The sequence below is a fragment of the Podarcis raffonei genome, chromosome 1, assembly GCF_027172205.1.
Source record: "Podarcis raffonei isolate rPodRaf1 chromosome 1, rPodRaf1.pri, whole genome shotgun sequence".
In the NCBI taxonomy this organism is placed as follows: Eukaryota; Metazoa; Chordata; class Lepidosauria; order Squamata; family Lacertidae; genus Podarcis; species Podarcis raffonei.
In genome coordinates this window covers 24619066-24634386 of record NC_070602.1, presented here as the reverse complement: position 1 = coordinate 24634386, position 15321 = coordinate 24619066, and the positions used below count along the sequence as shown (strand labels likewise).

The following is a 15321-nucleotide window of genomic DNA, read 5'->3' as shown; positions in this document are numbered from 1 at the left end:
TTGTGGACAAGAATCTGGATATTCTTCAAAGTGTTCCTATATTTCCAACTGATTTTGTTTTTATTTTAATTGTGTTGCCAATATATGATTTATTGCTCAGTCATTGTAAAATGCAGACCACACATGTGGTGAAACCCTTCAGCATATATTCCTATTTAGTGAAGGAGGCTGTGAAAATACAAGCCTCTTTGGGTTTGAGATCAGACTCTACAAAAGAGGAAAGCTTACCTCTGAACCTTCAGAAAAAGCGACAATTTTTAAAGCAGTACCGTATATATATATAAAGGTTTTAAAGCAGCATTTATTTTTCCAGTTTGAAACATTAGGCTTTGTGGTAGTCAGCCACCATATGCCAGCTTTTCGCTGTAACATCAAGGCAATTCTTGTTAAGAATCATGAGAAGTCCAAACATTCAGCAAACATTAACCTGTTGAGAACATTCACAAACCGAGCAACTTTAAAGTCTACCATTTAATAAATTAATAAGAAACAAATATTGTGATTATGCTACATTTAGTACACAATGCAAAAATAGAAATTATCTGCCCTAGCTCAAAAAGGGAGAGAAATCTTTGGAATAAATGCAGCCAATCAGTCATGACCTTACATCTTCATTGCTTATGGTCAAAGCCCATCAAGAAGGAAATGCTATAAGGAACATCTTTATCTGCACTTTTGAATTTGGTCTGAATTGAGTTCCAGCTGACAAAAAACCCTGTCTCTGTCTCCACAATCACTTTCCTTACTTTGCACCCATGTCTAGCTGGTGAACCTCATAGCTCTACCATATCCTGCAAGCCTGAAATTTGCCACCATAGATTAGCAGTCAGTACAAGCATTACATGTCTCAAGGACAGTTCAGGGTGATTTCTCTGGTCACCAATAAAGTTGCAATTGGACTCATGCAAAGTTATTGTTTGTACGAGCTATTTTCTCCTTGCAGGACACATATTTAACTTGACCCATATGGAGGTTGTGATTCCCACAAATGGTGCATGGCTGAAAGCTTGGCAACTTCAAGTGCTCTCAAACTGACTTGTGCAAATTGGCTCTTAGGATCATGAGGGTGGGGATAAACATTCTCCCTTGATTTTTCATCCATATTACTTTTACAGATGCTTTCCCCCTTCCATTTACCGAAAGAGGCAGACAAGCTTAGAAGAGAAGCTCAAAGAGGCAAGGCAAGTTGTGGGGTTATCAAACCTTCGAACAGTGACAAGCACCATCGACATATTTGCTACAGTGCCATTAGCAGAGGTAGTTTAAAATAAGGCACTTCATAAGGAAACCAGCTAGCAGCTGGCTTTTCATTAAAAACAGATATATGAATTAAGACTTTAGAAGAGGAGGAGTGAAACCTTTCATTTCCTGGAAGGAGACATTTAAATCCATTGAGTCCCTTATTCCATCACCTCAAATAAAGTACGAAAGAGGCAAAAGGATCTTTCAGTTCACAGCACTTCATAACAGCCAGATACACCAGGCACTTCTGAAAAGAAATGGACTTTATAGCTTTTGAAACAGTTGAAAACAGCAGTTTTCTGAGGTCTCTGTTGCACATTTCTTAAAATGAGGCTAAACAGTCACAATTCCCACCAATGAAACAACAAGGACTCTGCTCCAGTTCCGTTTATACTTTGTAAAAGAAAAGGGGGTGAGGGGACAGAGGGAGACTTTCTGAAACTAATTCTTTCTGCCAAGAGAGAAAACTGAATTCTGAGAAAACCCTAATGTCAGGGAAGAGTTAGAGTTAGAAGATTCCAGTTTCCCAGAGGGAGAAAGCATTCCCGAAGGGGGGGAGGAGAGCAGTGAATTGAAGAGAAGAGAGCAAGAGGAACAACAGGGAGGGACCGGCTGTTCCCAGGAAAGGCAAGGGTTAAGTTCTAGCTCTAGCCAGCTCTAGCCAGGAGGTTAGAAAAAAGAGCGGGAAAGCGAAGGGAAAGGCGCCTTCGCCATTTTGAGAGTGGCTGGTCATGGAGAAGCAGAGCTCAGAAGGTATCTGAAAGAAGTGACTCTGAGGAATAATATTTAAGAACCGTTTATAAGAAGGTTTTGTTAATACGCAATAAAAAGTTTTATAAAAGAACAAGAAGCATTTGTGTGGTGATCTGAAGAGGACAACGACCAGTCCTGACACCTAATTAGGATGACACAAACACATTTCAACTTTAGAAGAAAGCTGAATTCGTTCCCCAAAGCTGCAGGGGAAACGAAACAAAAATTTCGTACCAATGTCAATTACAAAATGACAACGGCAAAGGGGTTGAAACTGGCTCAAGTTAAAAGGAGTCAAGAATTGACTTGTTGAAGTATGACGGGCGTCTCAGTTGGCCTGAACATGAAAGTTGTCGAATTGTGTAAATTCATAAGTGTGAGTCCCAATAGCTGCCCATCCATTTCCAGGATCTGTTGTGGTGACGTTCGCCCAGAGAGGATTGCCATTTAACATGCCAGACGCATTGGTGCCCTGTCAAAAGTAAGGGGAGAACATTAATGCACAGGGTCTGATCTGGATTTCAGTAAACTGGTCAAGAACGAGGGCTGCAAAGCTATCTGGAAACTGCTTTGCAAGGTGAGTTGAAGTGAAAGACATCCAAGTGTGTTTCCCAATGCCCATTCAGTTTTAGTTAAGCTAAGGAATTTGCTCCCACAATCAGTAGTGAGCCAGTGTGGTGTAGTGGTTAAGAGCGGTAGTCTCGTAATCTGGTGAACAGGGTTCGCGTCTCCGCTCCTCCACATGCAGCTGCTGGGTGACCTTGGGCTAGTCACACTTCTTTGAAGTCTCTCAGCCCCACTCACCTCACAGAGTGTTTGTTGTGGGGGAGGAAGGGAAAGGAGAATGTTAGCCGCTTTGAGACTCCTTAAAGGGAGTGAAAGGCGGCATATCAAATCCAAACTCCTCTTCTTCTTCTAGTGATGGTCACCAACTTGGATGGCTTGAGAAAGAGGACCAGACAAATTCATGGAGGATATGGCTATCAATGGCCATGGTGGATATGTTCTGCCTTTCATTGTTTTTGCTGCAAGAGACTAGCGTGGCTGCACCTCTGGAAAATCCTATATACTGATAGCAAAGCAGGTTTTCCAAGTGTGGATCCTTATATAGCCAAAACACCATCATCTACATACAAGATGAGAATGCTCCAGGTACACTAAGGTTTCTGCAGAGGGAGCGGGGTGGAGCAAAACAGTCCAGGGAGGACAAAGCCTGCTTAGTGGCTATGGAATGGAATACCCTGAAAAGAGGTTTGGCTGGCTGAAACCCTGAACTAAAACACTCTGCACTGCAGCATTTTCATTGTAGGTTCCACCTGTTATGACGGACAAGTAGTATTAGCAGGTCATCAATATTTATCAGGGTTAATACTTCTCATAGCAAATTAAATTATAGCTATTTTAGGCTTATAACTATTTTAGAACTCTAAACAGTTTAAATGCCACCCCTTGCTATCAGTCAAAATGAATCTTATTTTATGCTCCAGGTTCGGTGCTTACCGTAAGAATCAGAGTGAGGGTATGCCATGCCTTGGCTCGCACACCAGACAGTCCTTTCATCAAGACCTCTTCTCCACCTGCATGAAGAAGAAGAAGAAGAAGAAAAAGCTGCTTCAGAACATTTTCTTTATTTGGGACATGCCCTAAAATTATACATTACAGTTGTACCTCTAGTTACGAACTTAATTTGTTCCAGAGGTCCGTTCTTAACCTGAAACTGTTCTTAACCTGAAGCACCACTTTCGCTAATGGGGCCTCTTGCTGCCACTGCGCCGCCGGCACACGATTTCCGTTCTCATCCCGGGAAAAGTTCTCAACTCGAGGTAACTCTTCCAGGTTAGCGGAGTTTGTAACCTGAAACGTTTGTAACCTGAGGCGTTTGTAACTCAAAGTACCACTGCATTGGAACTCTATTGCAAATAAAATTGGAAGCATGACAGCAAATGATTTTCCTTTAGGCCCAGTGCTTATTCTGTCCTGTTATGTTAGATATAATAGTCTACCTGAAGATTAAGTAATTATTGTTCATTACTCGAAACAGTAGCTCATTTGGATTGCTGTTAAATGGGAAGGAGGGGAGATTAATTTTCCTTCTTCCATCAGTGAATGGCTATCGACTACATGGGACAAACTGATGAATTGTCACCTTCGGGAGGTTGTGGACTCCCCTTCCTTGGAGGTTTCCAATCAGAAGTTAGATGGTTCTGTCATGGATGCTTTAGCTGAGATTCCTGCATTGCAGGAGGTTGGGATCCGTTCCAGCTCTAAAACTCTTAAGATTCCATGACTAATTTAGTAAGCAGTGGGAAAACAGAATTCATTGTTTTTAGCATATTGCCACAGCGTTTACAATCACAAGAACTCCTAGCCATTACACAAAAATGGCTCTTCTTTAGAGCAGCTACATTATTTGCCATTCCGAACATGCACACTATTTGAGAGCCTATGCACATGCCTTCAAGCTTTCAAACCTCTAGAGCCTAGATCTAAGATTGTGGTGTTTGCTTGTTTGTTTTTAAAAAACCAACACCTTTGTACAAAGGCCTTGTAGGCCATGGACTCTAAAGTCATCCATTTGATCAAGCAAAAGGCAACTTGATATTTTACTCACAGCAGCGCACCCAACAGACTATCACAGCGTGGTGGCCTGAAATTTGCGCCTACACTGTGCCCTTTCCTCTGCCATGCATGAAGCATCAGCCATCAGTTGCTTCAGGTATCTTCTAAGGACATATTTTTGCCCAGGTGCTCCCTGACCCCTAAGGCTACACCTTATTTATTACTGAATTTCTGTTTTTCATCCACTTTTATAATACTATTCTACTGCTTTTTATTTTTGCATGTGTTTTTACTGTTTGAAGGTTGGTATTTCTGTATACTGTTTGAGAGATTAAGCAGGTTTATAAATGTTTTAAAGCAATAATAATAATAATATTTGTTCAAAGATCAGCAATTTCACACCTGAGATCTTAAGAAAAAATTGGGAGGCAGATGCCTTCCTGACCAGATTGGACCCTGTTCTTACCAAGTTCCTGGGTTTCGTTTTGTTTTTTGATAGTGCGTTATTATTATTTTTGTCTGTTTTGTATGCTACTTAGGGATTTTTTCAAAAAATATTAAACCACTTAGAAACACTTTCAATATTCTAAAGCAGCTGGCCCTCCTTCTACACTTGAGCATTTAACGCTGCGAATAAGAACCATTCAGAACAGTTTTTGGTTGAAAAAGTTTCGCTTTGATTGCTCTGTGCCAGTTATCATTATTATCTGATAAGCTAGCAAGGCACCTTGGTTTGAAATCAAAATCAAATGAGGGGTGGCGGAGGACACCCAACAGAAAACAGCAATTACAAGTAAGGGAACTATTGCATAATGGATTTGCCGTGCAAGCCTCAAACCCTTAGAAATGCCATTCTGCATTACCTACTGCAGGATAAGCTGCAACTATTTAATTAAGCATGCAAAATCCATTTTAAAGGATACTCACCGAGATCACCTGTAACTCGGTATGTACCGTCAGGAAATACCCAGAAGAAAATGCCTTTAGCGGCTTTGGTGTATATCCCACCTTTGTTCACTCTTCCCGCAATGAATGCACCTCCATAATTTGATTCTATGTAAATGTCGCAAGTTATCGTTAGGTTTACCCTGCAAAAAGACAAATGCAGTTCTAAGCGCTGGAAAAGTGTCAGTTTTGGCATTAGTCTTCCAACAACAAGAAAAATTCCAACCACTTCTATTTAAGGACATGTATGCACAAATCTCTGTCAGAGAAAAAGGCAGAGTATCAATAAATAAACATATTGTAATACCGTATTTTTCGCCCTATAGGACGCACCGTCCCATAAGGCGCACCTAGATTTTGGGGGGGAAATAAAGGGGAAAAAATTATTTTTCCCCCCCCAGGCGCGGGGCTGGGGCGGGAGAGGCCCAAGCTTCCCCCGACCCCAGCCCCCAAACAGGCAGCTCTCTGCAAGCCGTGGGAGCCCAGCGCTGGCTCCCGCTGCTTGCTGAGAGGTCCGCGAAGCCTGGGCGCGCTGATCTCAGCGCACGCAGGCTTCAGCATGCTGGCAACTCTCCGCAAGCAGCGGGAGCGCTCCTGCTGCTTGCGGAGAGGTCTGCGAAGCCTGGGCGCGCTGATCTCAGCGCACGCAGGCTTCAGCATGCTGGCAACTCTCCGCAAGCAGCGGGAGCACTCCCGCTGCTTGCAGAGAGGTCCGCGAAGCCTGGAGAGCGAGAGGGGTCGGTGCCCACCGACCCCTCTTGCTCTCGAGGCTTCAGGGAAAGCCTGCATTCGCCCCATAGGACGCACACACATTTCCCCTTCATTTTTGGAGGGGAAAAAGTGCGTCCTATAGGGCGAAAAATACGGTAATTATAATACAGTTGTTCCTGAACTTGTTTTGTATTTATACACTGCAGCTGGTGGGAGAGGTGGAATCTGGATCAGTACTCTGGCACAACAGAGGTTGACTATTCCCCCCCCCACACACACACATCATTTTCCAAGAGCAGCATAGATGCAACTGCTTAAGGTGAACAGCAACCACACCCAAGGAGGCACCCAGTACAACTGTCCATTCCTCTGCTATCCCAGCTGTGCCATCCCTGCCAGAAGTGATATGCACCACTGTGTTTCTTTGCTAGCCTGGCATAACTCCATGGGAGCAGGAGCAACAAAACGACTGTGCAGGGCAAATAACAGAATCCCAGGGAGTGGAGGAAGAAGTTAGGAAAGGAATAGAGGCACCTAGCCAACTTCTTTTTGTTTTTATATGTAAGCCACCCTCAAATGGAGTTGTAGCCAGTGCTCCCCCCCCCCCGTGGAAAAATAGGTGCTGGTACTCACCACGAAGCTGTTACAGTAAGTGCCATACTTTTTACCAAGGGGGGGTGCCAGTACTGCATACCCCTGAGTACCCCCTGAAAAAAAGACCTGTTGTATCCAATTACATTATTATGCCATCAAAATGATTATCACTTGTAAAATTGAACACCCACTTCCTCTCCTCCTCCTCACCTACTAAATCTATTCCAGAGGGTTAGGGAAACCCAAGAGCAATTTTTTTTTAGGGTGGGGGGCAAACGGGGAGGAAAGAGAACGGTAAGTTCTGTTGTGTGAGCAGTAGTTGTTCCAATCGTGCAGTGACGTCACTGAATACAACCCAGCATCTTTATTACAGAGCAAAAAACCAAATTGATAAGAAAAACTAAACTGCAGGGACTGCAGCACGTTTATAAGCACAGAGCTCCAGTACTTAAGAGATAAAATGAGTACTAAGTAATACTCAGAACCATAGTTCATTCACAATCCTGTAACACTCCGATTTCCAAACACACAATCTAAGGCAGTTTTCTTTTTACGTTCAACCATGCATGCTCATACAATCACTTTCTGCAACACCTTGATTTCCATCAGCTTCTTTTCACGTAATTATGCTAGGACAACAGCAGGTGGCAGCCTTGAATCACATTAAATACTGTACGTCGCCGTGCAGCACCTGGTTTATGCGACCACAAAAACCCAGCAAAGAAAGACATTTTGCAATTAATGGGTGAGGGATGCCCTTTTGCATTCACTGATGTTCAAATCTGCATACCGCAGCTAACAAAATCAGTGCAATTACTGGATTCCACTGCAACTTTGCACCAAGCTGGAAATTCAGCGGGTTGCACTGCGTTTAATTACATACCATTTATAGTTGCCAATAATGCTGATGGGATGCTCTGATTCAATAACCCAGGTTATAGGCCTCTGCGTCACCACCTGTCGGAGGGTGAAGACATGCTCCCCAGGATCAGAAACGTTTACAAAGTACTCAAACACCCCAGTTTGATCGGCAAAGTTTGGGGCCTCACTGAAAGGCGGGTTGCCTGTTGGGAGAACAGAAAGCTCGTTATTTCACCCGCCTGCACTACGAAAGAAGATGTGACAGCTTCTCTCAGCGCCACTGCAACACCAGGGACGCAGCAGGCAGAACCTGGCACAGAGCTGACATCCCCCCAATTTGGTAACAAACTGAGTGTTTCATTAGGGTCATCCAAGTTGAAGAGGACACCTGAAAGCCTCTCAGGAATTGAAGCCCATGCAGGATCCTCAATCCTAACCTGCATGCAGTTCCGGCACTGGATGCAAATCTCAACACGGATGGCTGTTTTTGACCTTGCAGCTAGGGAAACTTCTACAACTTGGGAGCCACATCCTTTTTCTGGTCTACCTTCCAAGGACCACGTGGCAGCGGCATGCGGGGCCACACATGGAAACGTTACCTTTGCAAAGTAGGCTACCTTCTACACACACTCACACTTTCCCCTCCATCCTCAACCCTGTCAAGCAAAAGGCTTTATCAGACACATCACAGCCAGGCAGAAATGCTCAGGGTCCAAACAGAGCCAGGGAGGTGTGTGTCTGCGGAGAATCGAGAGGGCCAGACAGAGGAGCCAGGGCTGTGGGTTGCAATTGGCCCCCAGACCTGAGGTTCTAACACCCCTGCCTTTGGGGATCAGAAGTCTTTCCTGAAGCTGAAGCTCCACAAAAAGAAACTTGAATGTCCACTGAGTATACAGTATGCTGGATACTCCCCAGGTCAAACATTTGTTTTAAAGCAGGCTTCTAATCACATATGCTTGAGAATTAATACTACTGATAAGGATCCTGTGCTAGCCTGGGGCCACCAGATAATGTCCTATCCCACCTCCCAAACCCAAAAAATGACTTCCAAGTGTTACTTACGGATATTGAAATCATCCTTGTAATCGGAAGGAAATGGCTGGGATGCAGGAGGATCCGGAAAAGGCTTCTCAAAGCCTGCTGTCAAGGTTGTCAAAGTATAGACCTCATCCAGACCCAGATTTAGTGTCAACACGCCTTCGGAAACCTGCGTGGAGAAAGGATGCACAAGAAACTTTGGAAAAGCGACTTGAAATTTATAGCATGTTATTCTTTGAAAGAGAACTATTTGAAAATGATTCATAGATGGCATTTAACTCCAAGTAGGCTGGCCAAGATGGGACGCAGGTGGCACAGTGGGTTAAACGACAGAGCCTAGGGCTTGCTGATCAGAAGGTCGGCAGTTCGCATCCCCGCGACGGGGTGAGCTTCCGTTGCTTAGTCCAAGCTCCTGCCAACCTAGCAGTTTGAAAGCACGTCAAAGTGCAAGTAGATAAATAGGTACCGCTCTGGCAGGAAGGTAAATGGCGTTTCCGTGCTGCTCTGGTTCACCAGAAGCGGCTTAGTCATGCTGGCCACATGACCCGGAAGCTGTACACCGGCTCCCTCGGCCAATAAAACGAGATGAGCGCCACAACCCCAGAGTTGGTCACGACTGGACCTAATGGTCAGGGCTCTCTTTACCAAGATTTACAAGACAGAATCAGATAGGTACTGGAAGTGTAAAGAGGTGAAGGGAACATTATTTCACATGTGGTGGACGTGTAAAAAGGTAAAAGAATTTTGGGAAAATATTTATAATGAACTGAAAAAAATGTTTAAAATTACTCCCCCCCCCCCCAAAAAAAAAACCAGAGTCCTTTCTGCTGGGGATAACCCAGACTGAAATCTTCAGGTATCAGAAAAGGTTATTTATGTATGCAACAACTGCGGCCCATGTTTTGTTAGCTCCAAAATGGAAAGTGAGCAAGGTCCCATCTAAAGGGGATTGGCAACTTAAGTTGACAGAATACGCACAGCTTGCAGATTTGGCATATAGAATAAGAGAGCAAGAAGAACATACATTAAAAGAAGATTGGAAAATGTTTATTGAGTATATGGAAAATAACTGTGTACAGCTCAAAATGCTGGCAACATAATATTGATAGACGTAATAGTGGAAAACCGATTCGAATGGTTATTGTAAAATATGCAGGGATGTAAGATAGGCAAAATGAATCATGGAAAGAGAAGAAGGGAAGTCATTAGATGAAAATTTAATAAAAATGAGAGAGAGAGATGATGCACAAGTGGCTGACTAGAGGCGGGAAATACAGGTGAAATCTTTCATCTTGGGTACAAGCCTAGGACCGGCAAGGTAACAAAATGGTCCTGCTTCAGATTATCACTACCAGGTAGACTAAGCTTTAGCCACAACCTATGGATGTAACATTTTACTGCAACAATACAAGGCATTATAGGTAAGTACAGTGATGCATTACATTTCAGGCCTGGGACAGTAGTGAGTTTATGCAGGAAACAGAATCAATATTTAGCATGTTGAGGACTCATCAGGCCTTTATTTATAGGCCTGGAGAAAAGATCACAAGCAACATGGATTTTTTTTTCTTCTTGAAGACTGCAGTATTTTGCTATAAATTAATTAATTAATTTTATAAGATTTATATACCGCTTGATGGTAATAAAACCTGAAGGCGGTTTACAAAAGAATAAAACAATAAAGTTTTTTGGGGGGCAGTTGAAAACAACCATTTAAAACATTAAAACAATATTTACAGTCAATGATAAAAGACATGTCAACTTTCTACATGTCTGGATAGGCAAGAATCAGTGCCAGTTCAGCAGATGAAAGCAATCAAGCTGACATTTATGGGGTAAAGTGATCTCGTAAATAAATTAAGGCACACTTACATTTATGGGTCCAAGAGACTGGAACAATGTGGAGTTGGGAGAATTAAATTCAAGTTTAGAATACCACACGTGAAGAGATTTCAGCTTGCTCTGAGGAAGGGGGAGAAAACTTTCATGAGTCTTCTTATAAACCCTTTAGGTTTCTGAATGTGTTGTAAAGTGCAATATACAAAGGTGACACTGGATGGCAACAGTGAGCTATGCCAAATTCAATGTATTTTTCAAAGCATTTTTTTAAAAAGCATTTTCACAATGGATTTTATACGTGTGTAGATTCCAGCTTAATCAGGAATGGGGCAAATGTGGCCCTCCAGATTTTGTTGAACTACAACTCTAATCATCCAAATCATTGGCCATGCTGGATTAGGTTTATGAGAGCTACAGTCAAAGAGGTTCCCAATGCCAGAGCAAAGTAGAAGTCTTCCTCCTGGCAGATGTAAGGCCCACAAAAAGATCATGGGCTGGTGTCAATAACCAAACACCATGGATCTAGAATACCTAGCTGCCTACTGTTTTAATATTAATTTATTAATATACAACTGCTGTGTGGGCAACTCAATAGGAATGCATAGATTGTAAGTCTGTGGCGGCAAAGTCCGCCCTTTTTAAAACCATTTTTTATTAAACATCTCAAGACAATTTAACAAGAAAATATATACAAACAATATCATATATTAAAAACAATTTCAAATCTGGTACGAGTCAAATCTCTGCTGAAAAAGAAAGGTCTTCAGCTGCTGCCAAAAAGGCAATAGAGACAGCAGCTGTCCAACATTCAGTGGAAGGGTAGGTGCCATAACACACAAACACAAAATGCATCATACAGAACAGACCTACTAATGAGTGATCCAAAGCTGTGATCGGCTGAGTATAAAATAAGTAGGATTATTTATATATGGTGCCTAGCTACACAGACACTTCAAAATAACAAATATGTATCACACACACAATTATTCCAAGATTCTGTTTTCTTCATATGTCCTACTGCACATATATTGCACATTAGTGGCAGCACAAAGAAGTGAGAGGCAGCAAATTAAGTGTATGACATTTACTTACAAAGGATCCTTTGAGATGGAAAGTTGCTTTCTGTGGTGACACAAAGTAGGGAGATAGTGGTGGCCTGATGCACTTGGAGTGGCTGTGAGTCTGAAAATGAACAGCAAGGAACTCACATCAACCACCATCTCAACTCAAGACAATGTATTATCTGAAACTCAAAAGAATCACATAGTCATACCTCGGGTTAAAGTTGCTTCAGGTTGAGCGTTTTCAGGTTACGCTTCACCACTCGCGCATGCACAGACGCTCAAAATGACGTCACGCGCATGCGCAGAAGCAGCGAATCGCAACCCGCGCACACGCAGACGCAGAGACGCGGGTTGCATTCTGCTCTGGATGCAAACGGGACTCCGGAATGGATCCCGTTCGCATCCAGAGGTACCACTGTATTAACAATACAGTGTTGCCTCCATGTGTTGCTTAGGAGCTATGTGCTGACTCTGGCTGAATTCCAGGTCCTGAACGGGGCCAATTTGGGTCTACCCAAAATTGAGCCAAAATGGGTTAAGCCAACCCTGGATCACTTTGGGGCTGTTAAAAGGGGAGCAATAGGGAGGTCAAAGGGGGACAGTAAGTTGCCTGCATGTGTCTTCTTCTCCCCACCCCATCCCACATTCCAACCCCAAGCTTAATTAAGATTTTAAACCCCAATTAAAGACTGTGCAAGGACCCCAATTCAGTCCAGGACCTGAATCCACATCAAATCAACCCTGGATCAGAACAGGACTGCTCTGAAGGACCAGACTGGGAACTGTGCACAGTTTGTTGCCCACAGCAACAAAGTGCTAAGTTGTGTTTCTTTCTTTTTTTGGAGTGGGGGGTGATCCTAGGAATTAGGCTAACATTCATCGATGCCCTAAGTCAATCGGAAAGTTCCTTGCATGCAACTTCCATTGAGAAGTCTCAAACCTTGGCACAAACATGACCTAACTTTGCATTGCTAGCAACTGAAGTAGGTCATAGATCACACTGAACAAACTCCATTCAAGATCATGCAATAACAAGCCAGCTGCAGCTGCAGAAAAATAAACTTTTGTAAGCACCTTGTTTTGTGGTCCTCACATTCCTTGTTAAGTGCCATGAACTTCAATAGTGCTATGACTGTCATACTTTGAATGACTGTGTCACCAGTGTTCAAAGCACTTCAGGTATGTCATTCCAGGAACCCTTACAACAGGGATGGGAGAAAGAAGTAGGCCCTCCCAGTGCGGTTGAACCACAACTCCCATCAGCACCCCCACCATCATGGATGATGGCCAGGGATGATGGGAGTTGTGGTTCAACAACATCTGGAGGGCTGCAGGTTCACCAATTTTACCTTGCCTTTCCACAATTCTATAAAATAGGTCACTACAAATGGCTCCTGTAATGCAGGCGTGGGGGCAGAGATTATGAGACAGAAGGTTATCTAAGGCCAGCTTCTGAATTCATAGAGGAGGTGAGATTTATAGATGGCCCTTCCCAATCACAGTTCCATCTAACGGACCATGGCAGACCAGCATACAGCACAGGTACCTTTAAAACACCATTGTTTTAAATAGCTGGAATACAGTTCTGAGCTAGGTAGACATTGGCAGAGTGCGTTAAGAGAGCATTACCATGGTTTCAATGATGATCGTGAGATTGCCTTGCCTATCAGTCAGAGCCACGTAGCTGCCACCTTTTTCCAGATGCCCATCGGCTTGCAGGTAGTACCAGCCTGGTTGTGTGAAATGGGTAGTGTGTGCTGTGTCAAAACAGAAAAAGGAGAGAAGAAAGTTGTTGTTTTTTTCTTTCTATTGATAACTTTACTACAGTTTTATCTTTTTTGTAAACTGCATTGAGGGTTTTTGCTTTTACAGAACTGACACCAGCGGGGAGAAAAAGAAAACAATGAAAAAAGTAGACAGTCCCCCGCCCCCTCAAAACATCCCCCAATTCCAAAACTAAGATAAAAATCAGGAGGGTCAGAGGCCCAAGGAAGGTGCCATAGATGTATCTGAGGGCACTGTGGTGCTCATGGGCACCATGTTGGGGACTCCAGCTCTACACACACAGGTTGATGCAGAGAGGTGGGGACTGACCCTAACATTAGGCAGAGTGATGCAGCCATCTCTGGCAGCCAATTTGGGGTGACATGAAATCGTTGCAGGAAATATTTGTGTATTTATTGTTGATTTTTTTACAAGACAGGAGAGGAACTTGCAGTATTTTCTGCCCCAGATACCAAAATAACTTGGTTGGCCTTGGGTACTATGTACTTTAGGGATAGAAAACGCATCATTTGCTGCTGCACCACAGAAAGCAAAATGTCTAGAGCTGGCCCTATGTACATATATATACATACACAAACACACACAGAGAGAATTTGCTTAGTTCTGCCCCCCTGGGGGAAACATGGAATCTTACTAAAATTTGCAATCCTAACTCCACTTACCTGGGAGTAAACCTTGTTAAATTAAATAGGGCTTCTGAGCCACAGTTAGGGCTACTCTGTAAATACATGTGCATGTATGTGTGTATCAGGGAAGTTTTTAATATGTGACATTTTAGTGTATTTTTCTTCTTTGTTGGAAGCCGCCCAGAGTGGCTGGGGAAACCCAGCCAGATGGGCGGGGTACAAATAATAAATTATTATTATTATTATTATTATTATTATTATTGCATGAATACGTGGCATTTTTTATCATGCTGATCGTGCCTTGAGCTGGCCCTTATTGCGCCCAAACAAGTTAATTTCCAAATATGCCACAACCTTTCCCTTCCAGCTCTTAGTTAACTTGCCAAGAACATCACTACTACAAAGGCTGTCCAATAAGTTTGAAAAATTGCATCACAGAGCAGCAATTCAAAATACATTTGCGGTGCAATCCCATGCATATCTATGCAGAAGTTAGCCCTGCTGGGTTAAATAGTTTGTATGCCCAATGAAGTGTGCTGCGGCCTTAATAACTTAGAAAAGCCACAATTGAAAAACATACATCTCATTTCAAAAAGCTCTGTCTAAAAAAAATACCTGTTATCCATATGGGGGGGTTCACAGTGTAATGCCCGCTCCATGGTTCCTGCGCTGTCATTAAACCACACCGGCCGAAAGGTAAATCTTCATAGTAACTAGCCACCAAATTCCAAGCAATAGTGCTATGTGATATAGAGATAAAGAAGACAGGAATTAATAAAGAGAATCATGTAAAGATTTGGTCTAGCATGCTATGGTTAGACCAATAAATATACCGGGAATATATTTGTCTATGAGAAAGGGCTGTAGCTCAACGTATGTCATCAGTATATTGCTGACAACGTACTCCAAAATTCCAGATTACTTGTTAAACAGCAAGGAGGATCAAATTGAACCCCCACAGTGAAGACTCTACAAGGCCGAACAGCACTCCCCAAGCATCACCCTCTGGAAATGACCTTCCAAGCAGGACCCGACCAACTGCAAAGTGGGTGCCACCCACCCCCAACTCAGACAGCCGCTCCAGAAGGATACTATGGTTGATGGTACTGAAAGCCGCTGAGAGACTGAGGAGAATTAACAGGGACATATTTCCCCTCCGTCTTTCTCCCAACAAGAGGTCATCATGCAGATCATCAACAACAACTGGAGGTAACATGTGAAGAGGGAAATTAAGACTTATCTGGGCCACAATATCAAGTGTTTGAGCCTACTTCTTCTGTTGTGGATAAAAGTGAACCAGACTG

General features: G+C 43.1%; 1 protein-coding gene across 2 annotated transcripts in view; it reads right to left on the bottom strand.

Moving 5' to 3' along the window:
* Positions 1-283: 283 nt before the first annotated feature.
* The window catches only part of GALC (galactosylceramidase), a 37085-nt gene continuing 22047 nt past the window's right edge, over positions 284-15321 (bottom strand). For both annotated transcript variants that reach the window (XM_053377539.1, XM_053377531.1), the window contains exons 9-18: positions 14633-14757; positions 13236-13363; positions 11635-11724; positions 10576-10665; positions 8728-8872; positions 7688-7868; positions 5482-5642; positions 3496-3572; positions 2138-2467; positions 284-1727 (exon numbers count right to left, since the gene is read on the bottom strand). In XM_053377539.1, coding sequence (XP_053233514.1) covers positions 2324-2467; positions 3496-3572; positions 5482-5642; positions 7688-7868; positions 8728-8872; positions 10576-10665; positions 11635-11724; positions 13236-13363; positions 14633-14757 — 1141 coding nt within the window. In that variant the 3' untranslated portion in view covers positions 284-1727; positions 2138-2323. The remainder of the gene's footprint in view (positions 1728-2137; positions 2468-3495; positions 3573-5481; positions 5643-7687; positions 7869-8727; positions 8873-10575; positions 10666-11634; positions 11725-13235; positions 13364-14632; positions 14758-15321) is intronic.